At 39.0% G+C, this 24,280-nt stretch overlaps 1 protein-coding gene across 1 annotated transcript in view; it reads left to right on the forward strand.

The window, feature by feature from the left end:
• The window catches only part of BAZ1A (bromodomain adjacent to zinc finger domain 1A), a 118,383-nt gene that overhangs the window by 53,710 nt on the left and 40,393 nt on the right, over positions 1-24,280 (forward strand). The window contains exons 4-14 of the mRNA XM_014519282.2: positions 1,805-1,948; positions 6,635-6,736; positions 7,977-8,064; positions 10,351-10,485; positions 11,008-11,110; positions 12,795-12,961; positions 13,915-14,010; positions 18,165-18,303; positions 19,221-19,367; positions 24,010-24,105; positions 24,243-24,280. Coding sequence (XP_014374768.2) covers positions 1,805-1,948; positions 6,635-6,736; positions 7,977-8,064; positions 10,351-10,485; positions 11,008-11,110; positions 12,795-12,961; positions 13,915-14,010; positions 18,165-18,303; positions 19,221-19,367; positions 24,010-24,105; positions 24,243-24,280 — 1,255 coding nt within the window. The remainder of the gene's footprint in view (positions 1-1,804; positions 1,949-6,634; positions 6,737-7,976; positions 8,065-10,350; positions 10,486-11,007; positions 11,111-12,794; positions 12,962-13,914; positions 14,011-18,164; positions 18,304-19,220; positions 19,368-24,009; positions 24,106-24,242) is intronic.

A 24,280-nucleotide genomic window follows, 5' to 3' on the forward strand; every position in this document is an offset into this window, starting at 1 on the left:
TATGAATTGAATGCCAAATTCAAAAAGTAACTTACAGTGCTCATCTCCTAGCAGAGGGGCTAGGCAGTGGAGGGTCATGGTTTAGCTAGTCAGGGACAAGACTGAGCCTCCCCTTTTGCTGTTTAACTTATCCGCCTATCTCCGCACACCTTTTAGCACTTTTCATATGATATGACAGCACCCTGGTTGAGAATCACTGTTTTAAAGTGTTGCTAGACATTTCTTTTACTCCCACAACTGACAGAATATGAGCAGAAATGCAAACTTCCCTCAATTTATTTGTCGGTGCCTCAGTCTTCAGTTGAAGGGATCTTGGAGATGATTAGTACTTTAGTCTTCATGTAGTATGCTAAAAGTAGGTGCAAGAGTGCCATTTGGCATTAATTATAATAGTAGTTTTTGTGTCTTGGAAAGTTATTAACTGATTTACTTTGTCAGTCAACCTACAGCTTTTAGGGGGGGGAAGTGTCTGGCTACTAATGACTTGCACAGTATTTGAAAAAGTGGTGAAAGGTTCTGTATCCCACTGTTGATATCTTAAGCTGTCAAGTCCCTTACTCTGTCTTCTTCTAAATGATCTGTCTTTAAAAACATTACATGGTCTCTGTGTTTTAATGAGTTGGTGTTTCAGAGGGTAGCATTCTGTAATGTGAGGTAGTTCTGGCCAAAACCAATTTAGGAATCAGCCTCTCTCAAAATGTATTGATGTGTACCCAGTGTTAATCTTTTAAATGAAGTGATCTCTAATTATCCTTCTGGCCATGTTTACATATTCCCACTTCAAGGGGATGATCATACTTTAAGATTGCAGTTCAGAATAGTTTGAAAAGAAGGATCTGTTAGTACACGCATCTTCTTACCTTGCCTCCACGTGTGAGCATGTGTGCACACACAGAGACTAAGGACTTGGTTATACTTAGTTACAATGTTAGACAACATCTGTTGTGTGCAATGAATAATTTTTATGGTGCAAATAGGTTCTGAGAGATTATGCTAAAAATAACTACCTAGAAGTTCCAGAAAAGGATGGAAGTAGTTGTTTATGATATGTTTATCCATTATGTTAAATGAGTGTCAATTATGCATTTTTCATAACATAGTTTTTAAAGGAACAAAATTAATTAACTAGCATTTATGGTGGCAAAGGAATGGATTTGCTTTTTTTGTCAAGTGTGCACGCGCCAGATGAAGCTGTAATGTGTGTCAGGAGATAAAATCGGCCATTATAAAAAGATTAGATACACATGATCATTTTAGCCTTGTTTATTTAGGTCATCAACATAGTGGAGGGTGATCTTCTAGCATAAATTCTTTGGCATCACAAAATCCTGTGCTTTCTCCTTAGGTTACTATATAAATTAATGTAAAAGGTTTCTGTAACTATCTGATTTCTAAGTAACAACTAACATGCTTTTAAACAACTTCATTTTTTGTCATTTGGACAAAATAAGTACAAAAGCTTTTACTGCCATTGATTGCAAACTAAACTGTAAGACGGCATCTAAGTAAACAACATTGCTTTGCATGTAATAATATGATTTTGCTTACATTCTCATAATTTGCTACCCTGATTGGTCAAGTTGGTGTGTATATAAAGTAGGTGAATTTGCACTTTTACACATTTTATTTTTTATATGTAGCATAATAGAATTCATATAATATCTAGAACTTTTTTTTTAAATTTTTGCAGTAGACAAGATGGTGTTGTATTAAAAATTTACCTTTTAAAATTGGTGAATGAATTCTCACTTTTTTGCATCAGCAGAGTAATTTTATGTTTATAAAATGTTATTGCTTTTTTCAGATTGCAGTGCAAGATTTTGGAAGTTATACCTCCAACACATCACAATGGAATGGCTAATGGCCACATCAACAGCACTGATGGAGATACTATCGTCATCAGCGATAGTGATGATTCAGAAACACACAGCACATCTGTGCAAAATGGGTAAATGATGTTTGTGCTAATGCATCAACATTTTGGATTTTATTTTTCAGAATGAGGCTAACCTGGTTTAGTGGTGCTTATGTTTGAAGCAGATCACTTGGTGTGCTCTCAGCATATTCAGCTGGTTGAACAGTCTGAACATTCACAGATGTCTTGTGTTGCAAACTTGGCAATTTGAGTGCGTGTAGCCAGAGTTTTAGTAAGAAAATAACTCAGGTGTAAGAAACATTACTCCATTTGAGAAGGCATTGTCATCAGGATTGTAGTGGCATACAGTTTTCTACTCTGCCTCGCTCTTCCTCTTTTCTGGGGGTCATTTTCAGGCTTGTAAACAAATATTTGTACTGGGGTTTTTTGAGCAAAACTATGCCATATTTGTAACATTAAAAACATTAATTCAGGTTTATTACACTAATAATATTTTTATATAGAGATTTCACCCTAGTGTAAATAAGGAAAAGATAATACAAAGTTGTCTGGCCTGTTCTATTTATTTTATTATTTTTGTTGAATAACAAAATAACATCTCTCTCCTCCTCATTATCCAGTTTTTCCCTAGAAGTTTGATTAAGTGTATCATATCTTCATTGTTACAGAAAAGCTTTCAGACTCAGTTGTATGGTTTTGCTATAGGTGGAAGTAGGAAGAGCAAGTGGACTGGTACAATCTTTTGTTTAAACTCTGTCAGTGGTACAAGTAAAATTTGATGAGGGGAAATATAGAAGAGGGATGAGAATTTTCCATATAAAAAATAAATTCCTCTTGGTATCAGTCTGACAGTTTAAGGCATAATTCTTTGCGATGGGCTTCGCAAAGTTTGCAATGGGCTTCATGGCGAGATGCATGGGCTTCTTCTTGGTAAATTACTGTTATGTCTGGGTGGTTTTGTTTGATGTACAGAACACTAAGGTGGTTCCTCAGTTTCTTGGAGAGAGTAAAGCTTGTCAGAAAAGGCTGAATGGTATGTAGAAGAGAGTAGATGGGTTGCCTGGAATCCCTTTGGTATGATATTCATCTGCTTTCATTTGGTGAGAGAGAAAATCTGAGCATACCTGAGCAAGTTTCTTGTATAGTTTGCTTGCAGTCTATTTCATTCAGCTGAGTGGTGGGGTCAGTAAGCATAGGTAGGTAATAAACCACCTTAGTCTAGACTTGGGAAGAAGGAAGGGTAGATTTATACCTTAAAGACTAACTAAATGAGATGTGTATAGCATGAGCTTTCATAAGCAGCAGGCTTACTTCATCAGGTGTGTCCCTTCACAGCATCTGATGAAGAAATAAGCTTGCTGCTTAAAAAAGCCTATGCTATGTTTGATTTAGCTAGTCTATTAGGTGTAACACCACCCTGCCTTCTGCCCGATTTCAAACATGTATTGCTTCATTTGAAACAGCTGTGGTTTGAGTAAGGAGGTAGTGTAAAGCTCTTGTGACAAATTGAGTGCTGCTAAGAAAATGGTCTTGGTTTCCTGTCTTTAGTAACATTACATGGATCAGAGTTGTAAGAGAATATGCCTTATCACACGATAGAAGAAGATATCCATTGACTCCTGTTACAGGAAGTGTTACTACTCATTAAGTGCTATATAAATAAAGGAAGTTACTGGATGCTATTTTAACTATAAGCAGTGAGTGGATATGACCAAATGTGAAACACTGAGCTTCTGACCCTGTAACATAGATCGGACTGAGATTAGTTTTTGCTGTCTCTTGCCTGTTAGTCTATCTACTTATTTTAGAGAGAGCTCTTAATACACCTCAAAGTGAGCAGTTGTGGGAATAGAAAGGCTTCATTGCCGCCTTTTTTTTAAATAGCTATTAGGTGTATTTATGGCATAATTTTAGACCGTCTTAAGCACTGTTGTGCAGATTTTCCCTGGATAGATAACTGGGTTGTACACTAGAAAATAAATTTGTTACCCTGCACAGAGTAAAAGTAAATTTGTCTTTGTATGAGGCTCGTTTTAGATGGGATTCATCATCCCACCAACCTACACAGGCACATGGCTGTAGTGCTACAGTCTGGCAGGGACTAGACTTTCAGTCTATAGATTGGGTATGGATAAGTGGTTGCTGCTCTTTTGGTGTCATCTGCCTAGATGTAGATCTAGTAGCTATTTTATTCCATGGTGCCCTCTCCATTCTCTTGTTTAACAATTATCCTGTTTGGACTCCTGATGGATAGGTGCATCTTACCTTATGAGCTTGTAGAAAGGAAAGAGTTTTTCTTCCTTTTCTGCTTCACTATGGGATTATGGTCCCTCACCCACTGTGATGGAAAATATTAAAAGCTTGTAATTCCTTTAAAAAAAAAAAAAACAAATGCAATCCCTGCTCCTCCTTCTTGCTAGACAATATGCAGAGATGGAAGACACTAGGATAGCAGATTGGAGCCCTTGTATGTGCAAGCCTCTTCTGTTAGTTGTTTCAGTTCCAGGTGCTTTAAAATTCAGGATAGTTACTGCTAATTTATGCAGCCAGGTGCATCTCTTCAGCTCCAAATAGGAACTAAAGGAGGTGGGACTGTCTCTTTGAGCCAAAAGAAAGGCAGGCTAGGGAGAACGTTAGGTGTGTTATTGTTTTCTCGCCAAGCTTAGGCTGAGTGTTTGTGTTTTATTGTTTTTCAGTTAGTAGTTATGCTGGACCCTGGGGCAGGGAGGTGAATTTGGTATGTAGTATAGGGTCTTTTAATGATCTAATTATGAAATAGACACTCAGTCTATGGTAATATATTGCTATAACTAGTAGAATAAATTTATGAGACTAGTTTTTATTCCTGGGCCAAAGCAACAAGAAGTTCAGGTTCATTTGATGGTCATCAGTCTCAGTTTTTCTTGTATCTGGTGTTGGTCCTGGGAATCTACTAAAAACCCATAATGTGTTTAGAAAATACTTCCATTTTGCTGCTAGTGATTCTGATTTACTTTGTCTTCTACTTGAATATTGGGTGTTGAGAGAACTTTTTTATTAATTTATTCATCTATCCATCCTTTCTTGAATAAATGTGTTAATGTACAGGAGGAAACTAAACATTTGGGTTCACATGTAGGAAGTGCTCTAATACAAATCTTCATGTGACCTTAACTATTCTGGGGGGGTTTTGTTGTTTTGGTTTGGTTTTTAGAATATGGAAGATTAACAGTGAAAAGTTTTGATCCACAGCTGAAAACCTGTAAGATGTTACTTTCTCCAAAATGCTCTTTATATGCCTTTCAGTCCCAAATTTAAGAGGTGTGCTTAGTATTAACATAATTAATGAATATTATGCTATCAAATCAGCAGAAATGTTAAAATTCCTGTTAAATAGGGCTGTACTGACTTCCTAATTAGTCTCTGTTACCTATATATGAGGGAAGATGGCTAGTCAATATATTAACCAGTCTTCTGAGAGAGTGATCTGTATAAATGAGGTAGTTTGACATATCTACCCTTTGATGGATATCTGATTGTATATAATTAAGGATAAGGTTTTTAGCACTGTAATAGTAAGTTTGGTGGGGGGACAGAAAAGGGAAGCAGGAGTACTCATAGAAAGGTTGCCAAGCAAGTTTGATGCATGTGTACAGCAGCTAAATGATCCTACTGAGGGCATTTCCCTCATACAAAGTATTGCCTCATGGGACTAATTCAGAAGGCTAGTGTGCCTACTCTTTTTCTAGAAGCTAGCACCCCTGGTTGAACTACATCTTTTTCTGTTGTGTTTTTCCACTCTGACTTAGTGTGGTGGCCTACATCCTGATTAATGGTTTCCTTGCCACTGTGACAAAATCTTAGCTTTAAATATAGTGTGCCCAAGACTTTGCATTAGAGTTGTAATCCATAAGTCCAGTGGATACATTGCCCAGAACAAGCCTAATACCTCCTTTTTGGACGGTGTGTAGGGTGGTGGTAGTGTTTTTAAATCAAATAAATAAAACTTTCAAGAAGGTGTTTGGACCTTTTAGTTTTTATCTAGCAATTTTAAAGAATTTCTCATGAGAATTCTTTTTTTTTATTAAGGTAATGGAGATAGCTGTTTTGGTGCAGCTTAATCCTGCTATTTAGTCTCCCAGACCCACATTTGAGAAATGATCTCTCTTTTTTTTTTTTTTTTTTTTTTTTAAGTTGGTTACAAAAACTCGTGTACTTTCCATCAGGAAAGCATTCAGTCTCTTCTGTGTTCCTCTGATTTGTAGTAAATTAATTGGGGTTTTTTGTTTGTTTGTTTTAGTTCACTCTGTTTTGTCAATCACTTCCTTTTCCTCCCCCCCCCCCCCCAAAAAAAGAGAGAGAAATGAATGTATTGTCATGCAAACTCTCTTCCTTTAAGAATATTGACAGCTACAGTGTTGCATTTAAATTATTACAGTAGTATAGTGACTTGCGTCATGGCTGGAAGTAATGATAACTCCCATGCATTTTGGAGTATAAACTTCAAAACTAATTGTATTTATTAAATTAGCTTATCCTGTTGTTGTTTTAAGATTTAGTATGAGTAAGTGTGTGTGTGACTTAGAATGTTTGTTTGTTTTAATGTTCTTACTGGGTCAGTGTTCTCATTCCACTGGAAATTGTGAGCCTTTTTACATGCTTATGTATTTCCAGGAGCTTATTGTGCTTTGCATTTTAAAGCTTTTGATTTAAAATGTCTATTACAGAATTTATTTGTGTCTCTGATTTTAAAATACTTCAATTTTACTTTATTTTTAGGAAGAAAAAAGCCATAATTGATCCCTCCTTATTCAAGTACAAAGTCCAGCCTATTAAAAAAGAGCTATATGAATCTGTAATTGTAAAAGCATCTCAGTTAAGGTAAAAATTACTTGCCTTATTTTTTTTGATGGATGTATCGTGTAGGTTATCTGATGTACTTTATAATTTTGATCAGGAACAGACTAATAATACTTAGTTGAAAGTCTCTAGTGAAAAATATTGAAACAGATGATTAAGTCTATTTGCATTATGTTGACTGTATTGTGGTGTTTGTGTTTATTTAAAAAAAAAATTGAACTGTTGAATAAAGTCCTGCAATCACTTTCAACTGATTTACAGATGGCAAGATTATATTTTTACTCCTTTTTAAAATAGAGAATTAATGTACATAAAACTACATAATTTAAATGACAATGAGTTTAAACAAAACCTTTTTTGAGTTAATAGTTTGTGGAAATCAGCTTGGTTCCAGTAACATTTGAAGTATTACAAATAACTTAGTTCCAGTTTTTCTTTTTATATTATAATTTGTTTTTAATAATATTAGAAATATTTCTTTGTGTAATAAGAACATCTGCACAGGATTGGGGATGGAAGAATGTTGAGGTTAAAATATTGTTTCTTAAGCTGTCTCAGTTCAACTGCCAGCTGTTTTGGAGACCATTTTTATGCAACTTTGGCCAAGTCACTTTGGTCCTAATTGAACAATCCAAACTTGTTCAACGAAGCATTTAAACATGTGCTTACTTTCAAACATTCTTTTAAATATTGTTTTGCTGAAATGAGGCCTTTGCAAAATACCGTTTATCTTATTGCATGCTATTTAGTTAGTAAGTTTTTCAGCGTTGGTACTGTCCCTCCTATTATGTATGTTCACGTGCCCTGTCAGGTAGTGAGGTTGCAGTTTTGGTTGAACCTTTTCTGCCACTTCTTAATATGTATTAACAAAAATAATAAGGGGTGTGTTAACTTTTATTGAGGGTTCATGTAGAGACAATAGGCTGTAGAGGATTTTTCATGGTTTTGTGCATGTGCACCCACACACATGTGCAAGTGAGATGTTGCTCCTCTATGGTTTTAAAACAAAGTCAGATTCCCTGTTGTGGAAAACTTAAGTGGCTGTTTCTTACCTTATTTCTGAAGCAATATTTATTCTCATTAGAATTTCTGAGAGCAATATTTAGCTACAATAATACTAAATTACAATCTTACTGAGGAAAACAAGACAAGTTTTCCAATGGGCAAAGTGTACTTCAAATGAGACAGAAAATCTCAAAATTTGCAGTAATAAGAGAATGTAGATCAAACATCATTGGTAACATATTTTTTCCTATTACAGCCGGAGAAAACATTTATTTTCTCGTGATAGACTTAAACTTTTTTTGAAGCAACACTGTGAACAGCATGATGGAGTCATTAAAACTAAGGTAAATAAGAGGGTGAAATTGTTTTGTGGGATGGGAAGAGAAAGAGAGAACACTGATCTAGAAATATTAAATTAATGTTTGTACTTTCTCTCTTCAAGTTATCTATTTAAATAGCTGTTTTCTGGGCTAGAGTAAATTCCACTTCTTATGGCTACTAAACTTAATTGTAAATAGGTATTTGACTCTCTTGAAAACAAATGGGCTGGACTCTGGTATGGAAGTATAAAAAGTTTATAGTTAAAATTGCACTGTTGTCTGTTGCTCCAAATGGCACCTGTTATAGAAACTCTTCTCTCCAATAACTAACTTTTTTTTTTTTCTTTTTTTACTCAAAATTTAAATAAGGTTTTACTAGATGTCCTTTGAAATACAGTACAGATGGTGTGTTTAAGCAAGAAAAGGAATTCTAGTATGTTAACTTCTCTTTATCACCAATAGCATACAAGTGATATGTTCTTTAAATCATACAAAATACACTAGTCAGTCATGTCATAACAAGCTAGTGTCTGTTTACTGTAAAAATTATCCTTCTAGACCAGGGGTTTTCAACCTTTTTTTGAGGCAGGGACCCCCTTCCAGATGTGGAGCAGGGAGGGGTCCCTCAGCAGTCCGTTGCTGAGCAGGGGGGGTGGTCCTTTGGCGGTCAGACGCGTGGCAGCAGCAGCACGCCGCATACCCAGGGCCTTCCCAAGTACCCCCAGGGGTACACATTTTCCTGTTTGATAACCCCTGTTCTACACAAATGATTACACTTACAGCATTTGTGTCCTGTTCTGCAGGATGAAATGTATGCTGGAATCCATTTGACTCAAGTGGGCTTAGGATTCTTGTCATTTTAGGATTGATTCAAACTGGCAAAACTCAGAATGCTAAAGCCTGTGGTAGAATTCCATGGTCAGTTCCTCTACAGGCAACCCCCACTTAGTGCTATTAATTGGTTCTTGGAAAAACTGAGTGCTAAGCAAAACCACATTAAGTAAAACCTGTTTTCCCATAGGGTTTAATGTAAATAAATAAATAATTGGTTCCTGTGCTCCTGCCAGAGGCTGTGCAGGGCCTTTCTGGAAGCGCCAGGGAAGGCAACGGCTCCTCCTGGCCTCATTGTTCTGCTGCCATGATGGCCTTTGTTGGCCCACACCTGCTGGTTACCAGCGCACCTGTGCGTGACCCCAGCCGCCCCACCTGCGGGGTCTAAGTCAGGGACCTGCCCACCTAGGCATTTAACAGTGAGCAGTGGGGCTCCAGTGGTTGACTGCATGACCAGAGTGGCACGGATCACGGGCTGCAGCCTGGGGACAGTGGAGCTCTGTGGGCTTGGCTCCACTGTGGGTTGGGGTGGGGAACACTGCACGTGTCTGAGCACTGACTTGCACCAGCCCGGGCCCTGCGCTCATGCCTGCCTCCACTGCTGCTTCTCCCCGCCCACCGGCCACTCCAGCACCATGTGCTGGAGTGGACCCTGGGCTCCTGCCACCCTACCCTGGGCCCTGCCAGCTGCCACTCACTGCTTCCCTGGATGTAGCTACCACTGATATTGCCACCACTGTTTCTCCCTACCCGCCGCACCGAGTGTTAACGAAACCACTGAGCGCTAAGTGAAACCAGGTAAGTATTTTTAATGAGCGCTATAGCAAAACTGCATTAAGTGGGGGTTACCTGTACTGTATCTCTAGATTTTGCAGAATATGAGGGTGGATGCTTAGGTCAGATTTAAGTGATCTTAATAACCTCAAGCTACTGTGCTGTCTGAGGGCTAGTGAGGTTCTTGGGCTAAGTTATGGCAATTTCCCTGGGCTGCCTGTTGTCTTGTAGCGCTGCCTGGGGTCTTTGTATTGCAAGCACCTTTTTCCTGCCCCCTTCCCAGCACCATTTCTAAGGGAAATTTTACATGGCATACAGACACCAAAATGGGAGCAAGACTCTTACCCTTGAATTTCAGCGTTGACAAATATGTAAGAACTACCTTTCAATAAATAATGCGTTTTAAAATGACTTTTTGTAACTGAAGTTTGCACGTATATTCTTTTGAGGCCAAATTCTTTGCTCAGGCACAAATATTCCATTACCATTACTATTCAGCAGCAACTGTGAGATGCTTGAGATCTGTCCTTTATCAGTCACCTCTTACTATATTATTTCTGTATTTTTTAGAATACAGTTTCTTTACCCTCACTAACCAATTTATAGGTAGTTTCATTGTTTTCCTGAATTCTTCACTTAACTGAGTTTGTGCGTGAAGAACTATTAACTTAACAATTAATATCTGTTTTCAACTTTCCTGCTAAGGCGACATCAGTTGCAAAATACAAGATAGCAGAACAAACTTTCTCCTACTTTTTTCCTGATGACCCACCCACGTTTATCTTCAGTCCTGCAACCAGGCGACGAGGGAGGCCTCCAAAGAGGCCATCTATAAGTCATGTAAGTAATACTAAAACTGACTTTACATTGAGATATTTTCCTTATTTCAGATTAAATTATTGAAAACTGCAATATGTTAAGGCTTCTCATTTTCCTCAGTAAACATGGGGATATGAGGAAGAAAGTAAGAACACTTGAAATGCAATTTTTTTTTCCAATTAATGGAAATACAATAATGATAAATGTCTGGGTTTTTCGGGTGGTTCTATCAGCTACAGAAATAACTTTACATTTTGTCTCCTCTTTGGCAACAGCAGATGAAAATCAATATGAAACGCATCCTACTTAAATTTAAGTAATTTTAACTGTAAAAACACAGTTTCAGTTCTCCCATTTTAGATAAATGCCTAAGCCACAGCAGTAGCTTTAATATGAAGCAAAGCTACAGTGTATACTTGGTTGTTGTTGTTGTTGTTGTTGTTGTTGTTGTTTTTTGTTTTTGTTTAACTCTTCCAAGATTGTGATGAATTAAAATATTTTCCTGTTAAAGATACTATGATTCTTTTTCTCCCCCCACTCCAGGAAGACAGAGTGGCTGATAAACCAAATACTCAAGGAAATAGAAACAAATTAGCAAAGGAAAGGGCCCGGCTTCAGAAACAAAAAGAAGAAATGCAGGCCATGGGTAAGTTAACCCCTTCTTTGATTATTAGAGCCAGTTCCTGCAGGCTCAAAAGCTCATTGTATTAATGATACTTTGGGGCTCTATCAGATAGGACTTAAACCAAAATCATTTGCTTGAAACAAAATAAGAGCTTTTTACATTGGTTTGACAACAATGGCTTAAATATGATTTTGATTAAATCAGTGCCCCTTTCTTTTAGAGAGAAGGTCTGGTTATTATTCTGCAGCCCTTCTCAGGCAAGCCAATTCTTCCTTTTGAAGAGGAGCCTTAACTGAGTAGGCTTGGGGGCTGGCATTTGTTTAGAAACTTTGGCATTTCCATTCTTATGTGAGGCTTTCCTTTATCTTCTGAGAAAACTAGCACTTGGGGAAAAGAAGGGGCTCACTTGTACAAAGAGGTCGATATGGAGGCCACTTACCCCTATGTGCTGAAAGTGACAAAGGAGAGAAGAGGACACTTAGGTGCTTGAATACTCAGATTCTTACAGGATGAGATTTGATCTAGTTCTTCACATTAGCACAAGATGTTTTAGCTGAACTTTCATTTGATGGGATGATCAAGGATAGATGGGTAACAAAATGCCCTCTTTGTACAGCTCCAAACTGAATTGTTTCTAGAAGTGAGGTGGCATGTGTTTATTGTAAAGATTATGTATGTTGTCAGCCCTTGGGTTCTACGCTACCTGGCTAGAATGCTCATTAACAGCCTACAGGCCAAACCCAGTCCAGGAAGAGGTTAAATCCAGTCTGCAAAAGTGTGAAGTGGTCTGAGGTGACATTGGGGGGGCAGGGGGGAGATCCATGGCATACAGCTGCTCTGTTGCTCATTTCCTTTGGTGCTCTCACATTAGGTGCTTACCTTCACTATGGAATTTGTCACTCTTGCTGTTGGGGATAGGGATTGCTGGTGAGGGTAAGCAGAGGCAGCTTGGGTACTCTTGGGGGAGGGATGGAGACTTGTGGTGTGTGGCACTGGCTAGGTTGCAAGTAGTACTTGATCTAAAGAGCTGCTATGAAATCCTATTAATGTATAGCTCAAACATGACAGCTAAACTAAACTGCAGTGGAAATTAAACCTTTCCTATAGGGATGTAAACAGTACTGTCTTGACTTCCAAATTAAAACCAGGTGGCAGACTCGGTTCTAGAAACCTGCTAACTTTTTAAAACTCTTACAAGTCAGTATTTCAGTTTTGTCTCGGGGCCCCTATTTCTAATTGGAAACAATTTCATTTTGTTCCTTACTCTCAACTTCTAAGGCAATTTTTGTTACTTAAACTAAATTAATACCTGTCTTGATTGTGCAACTTAATGTGGCGCACACATTCCTCAACTGTGCATTGGTTATACAGTTATAAAATGTTGTTAGTTATTCAAGTTATTCCTTGTTTAACTTTTTCAACTCACGTTTTTATATGCTAGGGGAAATGTACAAGATTTCCATCTCCTTAAAACCATTCTGTGGACTGTGTATAATGATATTGCAAACTCAAATGTTTAGGATTCTGATCTTCAAATATTGCTGGATAGAGCAGAATTGGAATTTTTGGTTGGCATAGAAACAATTCAGTGTTCATAACAATACCTTTTCACATGGTAACTATTTATCAATCTGTCTATTTTAAAGTGGTTCACATAATTATTTTCATTTGCAATATGGTAAACGTTTGTCCTTTTTCTGTTCAGCTTTTGAAAAAGCTAAATTAAAGAGAGAGAAGGCAAATGCCATAGAAGCAAAGAAGAGAGAGAGAGAAGATAAAGAGAAAAAGAGAGAGGAGCTAAAAAAGATTGTGGAAGAAGAAAGGATGAAGAAAAAAGAGGAGAAAGAGAGACTCAAGATTGAAAAAGAAAAAGTAATGTGACTTCCATATATGCATACTTATAAAATACTGGAAAGTATAATGGCATTCTGGTTTTGGTTGGCTTATTTGCTTTTTAGTTACGATGTTCCTTAATTTGCACCTTGTAGGTTATTATGAAGAACAAAGGACTTTATATACATGTGCCATTTAGATTAATGTGTGGGAAAGGCTATATATTCCAGTAATGAGAGCAATTAAAGGTGACATCTGAAATCATGATTATTTTGTTTTCTGTTTTAGCATTAGTGATATGTTGGATGATAAGCTTTTTGGTAGATGCTGAAATTTTTTTTTGATGGTAGTCTGACACATTCAGGAACATGTTATTGACCATCTTACTGTCTCCTACTTGAAATACATTTTGAACTTGAAAAATTGTTTACCTTGCCTTACATTTTGCTGTAACCACATCTAAATATAGCAAGTGTGGCTAGTATCTTTATCTGCTGAATTGTTTTGCCTCGAGGTAAACATTTGAATTGGCCAAGTATTACTTTCCTGATGTTTGAGTGCTTCAAACCTTTTCTTCACCAACAGATTTTAAGTGGGAAGTATCCCTTTGACTAATTTTATAAATGCATGTTTTCTATCTGTTGGAGAACAAGAAAAACTACTGATCAGTTAGATGTTCCAATTTGTACCTCTTTATCATGACTGCTTTTGCAAAATATCTCCCATTTTGATAATCCTTGGGCTCGTTATTGGGTTGATTCTGCAATTATTTTTACTTTAAGCGTCTTGGATCTTGTACAAAAGAAAAACGGATTTTTATTGTCCTACTGAACATAACTGTTTATTGTTCACAAAATAATTGTACGCTTTTTTCAATTTTACTGAATAGAATTGCAGGGCTTTAGTAGCAGAGCCTGGTAATAAAATACAACCAATTGTATGGCTAATTCTGAAAGTTGGTGGTTTTTGTGTTTTGTTTTTTTTTATTTCAGGAAAGAGAGAAATTACGTGAAGAAAAACGAAAATATGTGGAATACCTAAAGCTGTGGAGTAAGCCTAGAGAAGACATGGAATGTGATGATCTTAAGGTATAAGTGCTACATGAACTTGCAGTAGCATATAACTACACTTCACAAGTTCCTCTGTGCTAGGGGTTAACCTATGGCCTGTGGGCTGGAAGTGATTTTACTTGGCCCACCAAGCAGGGACAGCAGTGGTGGTGGGAGTTGGACAGGTTGCAAGCAGTAGCCAACCTTCATACTGAGCTGTTTTAGAAGTGGTGGGCTAAATTTTAAGGTTGCTGACCTCTGCCTTGCACAGCTCTGCTAATGCACCCAAACCTGACCTGAAACACTTTTGCTATTAAAGTGTCAGCTTTATTGAGGAATGCAAAGCTCTAGAACTCTTGGTTCATAAATGATACCTTTTACTAGACCAACTAAGAAGTTACCAAAAAAATTATCTTTTTGCAAGCTTTCGGGCCAACGCGCCCTTCCTCAGGCTCAGGGAAAATTTTAAAGATGGTAAAAAGTCCCGATAGGTAGAAAATAAACTTAATTTTAGTACAGAGGAAGCTGACGGTGGAAGTCTGTTCCTCTGGGTCCATGAGTATCTTATGAGTTGCTCTTTGATGTGCAGATAAGGCAGGATTCCTTCCCTGGTGGTGTCAGATGGCAGAAAGGCAGGGAGGTGTAGAAATCCTTCTTGTTATACAGCCTAGAGCTTCATTGCTGAACGTTAAACTGTTTCATCCAGTGGTGCCAAGCCTTTTGCCCCCTTGAGCAGGTTGACTAGTGTGGTGTTCTGCAGGCCAGATCCATTCCATGGTCCCAAACCAATGTGTCTAGCCAGGTCCTGATTGGGCATGTCCAGCTGGCCCAGTGTATGGCCCCAGCCCCAGGCCTGATCTAGTGTGTGTGGCCTGGGCCCTACACACAACAAATGTAGCCTACAGGGCTTAGAAATTTGGCAGCAGGGGAGCGGCCAGATGACATGGTTCCACAGGCTTTATCTGGCCTGGAGACGGAGTCCACTGGTTTAGTGGCTTTATAACATGAATAGATGCAGGTTAGTTGATTTGAATGATTTCTACTTAAGACCTCAGAAAAGATTTGAATCCAGGACTTCCAGTGCAACATCTACTAGAATACCTCTCCTGAACACTCCTGGTTTTCATTTTGTCTAGATTGGGCACATTAGTCTAGTATTACTTGTCACTTCTAAGAATTATTAATTTAACTTTCTTGGGAAGGTGAACTTGCCTGTTTTCAAGTTACTGCAGAGTTGTCTATACCCAATTTTATGTGCAATCTTGATTCTGTGGTGAAGACTACTCTTATTTTCCTTTTTTGTAGTCTTTGATTTCTTCTTTAGTTTTTTCTTAAAAAAAAAAAAACAACAAAAAACAAAAGTCTTTCAGTTTGGAATGATTGCTACTTTAACAAAGTTTATAAACCAGATGGGCTGACAAGCCTAATAAAGATCTAGTTGTCCAGGTGGTTTAGCTTTTGGGGCATCTGGAATGCGTGTTTACTGGGGGGGTGGAATTTTCAGAATATTAAACTTGCGTACCTTTTCACAAATGTTAATTTAACAGGAAGCCTTCTAGATAAAGGGTTAATTTGTTTTCAGAAGACTGGATTGTTTGTATACAGTCCAGTAAGAGGCCTTCATTAAACAACCTAGTAAGCACAGAAGATTGGCACTTAAGGATCCTGAATGAATGAACACACATGAAGCTAATGCGAATTGCAGTGTTCCAATAAACACTTGACCTAAAGCTGTTTCTGGTTATTTGCATATTTAAGGTTCTGAGTCATCCTGTCAGGAGAGAACATTTTCTACCAAAGTGCAGGAGGGTTCAATCTATTGACGGGCTTGGTTAAATGAATTAAAAAGAGAATCCATTTTGTTTAATACTTTTAATTGTTTCAACATCTGCCATTTAAAGGACTTTAACATTACATTTGAAATTATGACAACCTATAGTTTTGCTTGTGTGCAGCATTTTAATATTTAACTGAAGAAAGTTTGCATGCCAGTTTTCTGCATTACTACTTGAATTTCAGTTTTCATCAAGAACATCTTATGGCCATGGTGCTAAAAAAATAAATAAATAAATAAAAATCTAGTAAATAAGAGATTTACTGTTGTGTTAACCTGGAAAGATGAAAAATAGCAACATACCCAGTTTCTTAAATATGCATATAATGGATCCTCTTCATAAGCAAAAAATGTGTTGAACTTCACTGCAAGAAATATAGCTTAGTGATAACTAACCAGCGAGTCAACTTTTAGTTTTAAGAAAATAACTAAAACTCAGTTCTTTAAGTAAGGAATTCTTGCTTGTTGTTTTTGGGGGGGTTTTTTGGTGTGTTTTGGCTTTTTTTAATCGGCCCTCCCTAGTTGAGTGCAACCATCCCACTTCTCTTAACCTTTTAAGTCTAACTTGTATTTCTTTTAAAGGCAAAAAAGAACAGCGCATATTCTTTGTAATGCTCCTTCAGACATGTTTAAATTAGTACCAGTGGTGTTTTGGATAGTGTATAAAACCTAATGAAGAGAATAGAGTCCACTTGAACTTTTTTTTTTTTATATAGTCTTCTGGATGCCTGACATCTTGCTAGTCTCCAGATGGTGAATTGTACTTGAATACAATATCATGATTAGTTGCGATCAGGAGGGGCTGAATGAAGAGAAGAGTAGTCAGGAGCACAAACATGCAGAGATGAGTTCTTTTATGCTTTCTGCTCTGTCTAGGACAAAGATCAGTGAGGTGGATTGAAAAGTCTATTAAATGGTGTGAAGTGCAAGCACTAAGATGGGGGAATATGAGAGATATAAAGGCTGAGATGCACATAGTGTAAAGTTACGCAGGCACTGAAAGGAGTTTGATCTGCATGTGGAAGGAGAGGAAGCTGGGTAAAGACAACATAAGAACAGTGGATTTTTAGCATCACTGTCTGGCATAGACTTAAAAGGCAAGATGAGAAATGAAGAGGCAGCTACATGATTGCAGTAAGAGATAATTTTGGAGTGTAGAGAAAACCGAGTGATGGGGATGGGGATGGAAAGATGAACTCCAGATAGGATGTCTCCACATGAAAATCTAGGTATGAGTTGGCATATAACTGGAAAAAAAGTTGCCATCTAGTTCAACTATTCGAGCTTTAGCTTATTGACAGCTTCTTTTCCATTCTGCCTGTAGAAGCTATAAGGGTATACTTGGAAACTTGAGTTTATAGGTTGGGTCTCGGGCCTGCTGGATTACTGCATGCTTTTTTTAGTGTCATCTCTAAGAGAACAGACAGCTTTCATAGAATCAGAGAAAAGTAGGGCTGGATTGGACCTCAGAAGGCCATCTAATCCAACCCCCAGTTCATGGCAGGATCATTCCTGTCTAATTTACCCTACATAAGTGTTTGTTTAACCTGCTGGTAAGCACTTACTAGGGTAAGAAGTTCTACAATCTCTGTAGGGGGCCTGTTCCAGTGCTTATCCATTTAGGTTGAATATTAAGTAGAAATTTCTCACTATGAGAGTGTGCATCTAGCTATGTTTTTGGAGAACCATAACCAGATTGCAGATATTCACAAATGTCTCCACCTAAGGTCCAAGTCAAAGGTCCCAAGTTATTGTTGAATCCTATCAGCCATGAATGATTGGTTATAACTAGCCTTGATAAGCTGATCTAAAATGCCTTCAGCCATATTTCCTTCTTGGAAAAGCCCTAGGCCCATATGCATTCATTAGACCTACCCTGCCATACTTCTCTAGAACTGTCAGGTTTTTTAAACATTATTGAGCACCTTTTAAAAAAAATATGTACTTTTTTGCTGGTCTGGAAAATCCTACACACACACACCTTTTTGTTGTGGAAAAAACGTTTGAGGGAAATAACTTGGCAAGTGGCATTCTTGGGATAAGTATTCTCTTATTCCAAATCAGTTGTTAATCTGAGTTAAAAGTATGCCCTGATTTGTTGGGTATGCTAAATTACATCCTTAAGGGATTTACTTCTCTTCGCTGTTATGAGTTAGAATTGTTTTTAAAGCTATAATGTGAATCAACCATGGCTCTTGCAGCACTATTAGGTCTTTTTAAAAATAGCTCTGTGAGGCTATATAAAAGACTTACTGATGTCAATTTCATGTCACTCAGAATGATGGTGAGAATCTCTGCATTAACACCTATGTATTCTGCCAAAATTTAATAAAATATTGAGTTGTTGTTCTTGTTGTAGGAACTTCCAGTTCCAACTCCTGTGAAGACGAGATTGCCTCAAGAGATCTTCGGTGATGCTCTGATGGTCTTAGAATTTCTTCATGCGTTTGGAGAACTCTTTGATCTTCAAGATGAGTTTCCTGAAGGAGTCACCCTAGGCAAGTTATCACTTGGCAACATGTTTTAATTTGTATAGTTCCGTGTGACTCAAATGCACTTATGAAAGTTTCAAAATTTTCAGCCTATTTTACAGTGACTGATAGTGTTGATTTTTGGCTTCCTGACATCTGGTGGTAGTGCTGATATCTCTAAATGAGTTCAATATAGAAATGTGTGGTCTTGTAAATGTTGCTGGAGACCTTTTTAATATCTTAAACTTAAAGTGTTTGATATTTTACTGCAGTGTCAACAAACTGCAGGTCCACTGTGGAGCCACTAGATCCAGCTGGCAGAGCTGTAGAGGGTTTGCTTGTGCCCACACTAGGGCTGAGCAACAAGGAGCTGTATGCTGGGTCTGGGTAGCTTCCAGCTATTCATATATGTACCACTGTCGCTTCTCTCCAGTTGCAACATGGGTACAGCTTCCAGCTGGGGAGGAACTGTGATGGGGCCAGTTTCACCTGTGGCTATGCTGCAGGCAGGAGTGCAGGAGGGAAACAAGGAGAAGCAGCAACAAAATGGATGCAGTTTTGCAGCTGTCCAGCCCCTGCTTAGCTCCCCATTAACTGAAAGCTGCAGCTATACTGTAGCCAGAGAGCTGGGGGTTGATAAGTGGCAGCAGCACAGGTGCAGGGGAAGAAGCCCTCGCTGTCCCCATACCCCTGACATTCCCCAAAGCCACCTGGCCTGAGTTGGACATGAGCTAGGTTGTTCTGGTCTGTGGCTTGTTAAAGGTTGCTGGCTACTGGTTTAGCAAATGGGCGTTGTCACTGTTTCCTTTTCTCGAGCATCTCTGAAAATGTTTTGCCCCAACATGGTAATATGTTGTTGGATAATTTGCTGTGCTTTTTGTGGGGGGAATCTATTTTTGATTCTTTGCTACTTTGCTCTTACAGTACTTGTATTTTATTCACAGAACTTTTAGAGGAAGCTCTTGTAGGAAATGACAGTGAAGGCCCACTATGTGAATTGCTGTTTTTTTTCCTGACTGCCATATTTCAGGCAATGGCTGAAGAGGAGGAGGAAGTGGCCAAAGATCAAATAGCTGATGCTGAGACCAAAGGTCAGATTTTAAATTTAATATTAAACTGAAATATGAGCTTAAAAGCATACTGCATGATTTGTCACACTTCTAACATTAAAAAAATTTGCCTTTTATTATGTGGTGTTTCCTTGTTTAAGTTTGGTTATAGCTACAAACATTTGTTTCTTTTACGAAGCAAGTATTTGTCACATCATACCCAGTAAAGCGCACTAAGCATTTAATACTAGTCTGTTTTGGAGGGTTCTTCAGTCTTCTACTCCTCCTCCCTCCCCTCCCCCCCGTAGCTTCACTTCTTCAGCACTAAATACTTCTCCTGACCCTTCACACAGACCTCTTCTGTAGCTTCAAAGGATTCCTGAAGTCCAATTGTTACCATGGTCATAATTTAAAACTCTGAATTTATTCTTTGCATGGTTACTATACATCTTCCATTAACATTCCTACATACCGTGCGGCTACCAGCTTGTATACTAAGAGAACATTTTATAGGTTGAAGTGGCTGCTTTGCCTCTAGGCCAGGGGTTTCCAAACTGGTAAGTGTACCCCTGGTACGGAGGACATCTCTGGGGGGTATGTAGGAGAAATTGTATAATGGTGGATTTAATTTTCATTATAATTGGCATTTAAAGGGTTGAAATGTAAACTGTATGCTGGTAGGGGTATGAGGGCAGCTGATAAATCTGGAAGGGTGTGTGTGATAACAAAGTTTGGGAACCTCTGCTCTAGGCTTAGCATGTAGACTAGAGCTGGGCATATATTGAGACGTATACAGTATCAACTAACGGCTTGTCAAAAGTTATACCTTGCTCTTCTGTGTATGCATAAGTGCTTGACAGTGTCAAATGTCTTCGTTGTTTTTAATAGCCAATTTTGGTTTTTGGAGTTCTCCTCTATTAGCACAGTGCAGTGGCTGAGCTGTGAGGTCTGTTCCCACAAAATGCTTTCCCCACAGAGCTCTTGCTGAAGCCACAAGGAGGGCTTGCAAAATCTGGCCTTGCATAAGGAGTTGAAGTTTAACCACTCAAAGTTTTCAGTAAAAAAAATGTTTAAATTGATATTAAGTTTTTTAATAGAGAAGAACAGTTGGGCACAAAATGATTGTCCTTTTTGAAGTTAAACCTTTTTTTAATTGGCAGCAAATTTTAAATTTTAAGTCTTAGTCCTCAAGGAATTGGTGTGTGTGGTTTTTTTTTTTAAGAGTAATCCAGGACAGTAACTGTAGACTTTATTCTCCTTTCAATTGATGGTTTATGGGCTAGGAACAGAAGTTGCACATAAACCAGTTTAAGTGATCAGAAACTGGCTTAACCTGTAGCAGAACAGAAGCTCAGTGCACATAAACTAATTTCAAAATGGCTGAAACTGGTTTACGATAAACCTGGTTGAATGTAGCATCAGACTTAACTGATTTGGGTCAAATCAGTTTATGCACCTTCTGTCCCAACCGCCTTCCTGGTTTAAGTTAAATCAGTCCCCCAGCATGCTTTTCAGCCCTGGGTTGAGCTGTGTTGTCTGCTCCAGACAGCAGAACTGCGCTGCCAGCGCGCCCCACCCCCCGCTTCCTAGTCACAGCAGGGGTGGGGTGTGGCCAGATACCAGTCAGAATGGCCCCCTGAGGCAAAGGGAGCAAGAAGGGGGGCTTGCTTTTTTCCCCCTCTCCCATTGGGGTGTAGCAGCCCTTGTCAGGCCCTCTATCCACAGCCTGAAGCAAACAGGGAGGGGGATCTAATCTTGCCCTGTTGCACCAGCAGCATGGGTCTGCAGCCAGGGCAGAGCAGTCCCATCAAGCATTTTTCCCCACTTCCTCCCCCCCACCCCCAGTGGCAGGGGAGGGAGCATGGCCATGCCATCTTCCTGCCTCACCTGGGGCTGGGGTGCTGAGCCAGGCTGGCCTGCAGGTGCTGCTGAACAGATGCAGAGAGGACAGCTTGAGCTGAGCTGCAAGGGCAAGGACCTTCCCAGAAGGCTGGGGCTGCACAGCCAGGTTGCTCCCAGCCCCCAGGCTGGGCAGGGCTGTCATAAAGTCATGGCACTCTAGTCAACACTGGTAAAATATCAAATTTCAAGTCTGTATCTTATATTTTCTTTATATCTTAAAGGCCCTTCTCAGCATCTGTGGCCTGGACTGGCAGCATGGGTGGGGGTTGGCTGGGTAGCAGGCTGCCTGTGTGGCTCAGAGACACCAGCAGGCCCTGAGCCCAGCAGCTGCAGTCTTGCTGGGGCCCGGTGGGCTGTTCTGCCCCTTTCACCTCGAGCTGCTGCTGCTCTTGCTCTTGCCCCTGCTGCGCTGCACTGCACCACTCATTAGTTCCAGCCTAGAGGCTTCTGCCCAGGGCTTGGTGCTCCAGCTCTGACTGCCTTCCACCCGCTGCACCCGCCCTCAGGGGCTGCTTATTGCGCCGAGTGAGTGGAAGGGATGGAAGGCAGCTGAATCCCGAGCTCCATGCAAGGCACAGGACGGCAGGAGCTGCAGATGGAGGTGAGGGGAGCAGAACAGCTTTGCTGGGCCAAGCCAGCTTCCCTTTGCCTCCAGTGGCTACTATAATGCCCTATAAGAGGGATGTGGCTTTATATTAGTGATAGTCTTTGTTCTAATATTAGAATATTTCTAATCCTCTTGCACTCTGTCTCATCAAAAAGCTCTCCAGTTCGCTTCAGCTCTCCAGTTTTTTGGACAGACCTACCTGTCTTCCTTGTAATTCAGGTTTCTGCAAAAAAATCTTGCTTTTGCTTTCTGTAAATATTTGTAAACAGTAAATATCCACCAATCAAATTAAAATGTGAAGTCTTCTAATACAGTTTAGACTTTAGACTTCTGTTAAATACTTTATTCTAATGGAAAAATCCATCTCGTTTTTAGCCTCCAGCAGTATGTTCCAATAGAATAGACTTGGGGCAGGACATTGCATATAAAGCATTGGCTATTAATGGAGATCGTGCTCCTGAGCCAATGCTCTTCTGGCACTGTTTTGCCTCGGAGCTGTTTATGGTGGAAGAAGAGAGAAGCTTTTGTCATGGCAAGGGGGTGCAGTGTCTCTTGTGGCTTACCAGACTTACTGACTGGTGAAACGATGGTCCTATCTTTGCTTCACCATAAATAGTTAGCAGTAATTGTTTGACTGTTCGTGTGTCCATCTGAGCTCACTGACTGACTGCACTTGGCTCCTACTGGCCAGATGCAAGAAGGATGGGAGAACTCAGTGAACCCTTGTTGCAGCAATCTGGTCCTTTTAAAACTTGCTTCTAATGCTCTTTTTTAAAATGTAAAGTAACTTTATTTCTGGCTGAAATACATTATAACTACTAGTAGCACTGCAGATGAAATACAGCTGAGGAATAAGCCAGAAGCAATCTAGTTTGATTGGAGTTCTCTCCACACCCCCTTCCCCCAATTTCAGTGTGAATTTGCAGGGCTGACAAATATAAATAAGTTGCTTCTAACTGGGTGTACCCTCTGAAACTGGTGATTTGGTGCTTTTTGCTCTTTCTCTATTACTTTCTGCTGGAGCCTCCTTATTTGTTGCTGTTCCTGTTTAGAGAACTTGTGTTCTGGAATAGCTGAACATTCAGTCTGTCTTCTGTCACACTAGTCAAGCAGATTTATGGCCATTGGTATAAATGTGTGCTTTTTAAACCATGTGCTGGATTTTGAAAAGTAGGCAACAGTTCTGCAGCAGAAAACAGCAAGGAAAATATGGTGTGCTTGGTAGGTTTTTTTGTTTGTTTTTCCCTTCCCTGTATGTCCCACACCAAAGTAGTATTATGCAGAGGGGGCAGGGGAGATCAGGAAGAGAATAGCAGATAGACATTACAAAATTAACAAGTAAAAGCTTTTGGATAACAAATGTGATGTGGTTCCAGCATATTATTCAGTAGCCAAGACCTTAATGTTTTATATAGTCTTGTTAGTTCAGACCTGTACCTTGTCTGTTTTTATGTGATGACTTTATAACCTGCGTAATGACTTGGAGCTGAATAAGGTAAAATTAGCCACACACAGAAGTTCAATGCAGTCTAGCCCTCTGGTGCTAAGGCAGCTTTCCTTTAAAAAGAGGAAGTTCTGTATGGATGACTTTTTTTTTCCTACTGATGTTTAATGTGCCTTAAATGACTGTATAATGCTGCTTTGGCATCATTTGGCTTTTGTTTTTAACAGATTACTACTTAGAGTTGTGTAAAATGTAACCTGCTATTTTAAGAGCAGCTTGGTCTTTTTTTTCTTTCTTTAGTAACAAATGGTGGATACTCATACCTAAAATGTTTGATGTTTGGATAGCTCTTTCTGAAATGGTAATAGGAAATGATGATTCAGTTGAAGGAGAGCATATGGTATAACTTTTGTGTTTTTCCCTTTTCAAGTGTGGTTCCACTCCCACCCTTTGTGCATGCTTTGTGCATTTGATGCTTTAGCAGCTTGTGCATAGTGAGAAAAGCTTTCAGTGACTTAGTGCATGTCCCTAGCATTTATTGTCTTCTGGGTGGACTTAAGACAGTGTGTGTTTTAACTTTTTTGTTTGTAGAACTGAGTTTTGAATTTGAGGCTTTTGTGAATCCCGAGCCATTTTGCTTTGTCTTTGCATTGTTTTAAAAAGGCTTGCTTTCTTCCCGCCGAAGTACAAGTTTTAATTTGCACTAGAATAAAGTGTTTATTTCCTTAAAGATTTAACAGAGGCTTTGGATGAAGATGCAGACCCTACAAAATCTGCACTGTCTGCAGTTGCAACTTTGGCAGCTGCATGGCCCCAGTTGCATCAGGGTATGTGTGGGTTTCACTCTTGTTTTTTGTTTTTATTTTTACTTTGCTCTGTATTTTAATAAAAGCACATTTTACATTGTTTTGCTTTGTATTGTTAGTTTATAAATAGAAATAAATTCTTGCTATTTTAACTGTAGGCTGCAATTTGAAAAACTTGGATCTCGATAGCTGCACT

Source organism: Alligator sinensis, unplaced genomic scaffold (assembly GCF_000455745.1).
Source record: "Alligator sinensis unplaced genomic scaffold, ASM45574v1 scaffold280_1, whole genome shotgun sequence".
Classification (NCBI taxonomy): Eukaryota; Metazoa; Chordata; order Crocodylia; family Alligatoridae; genus Alligator; species Alligator sinensis.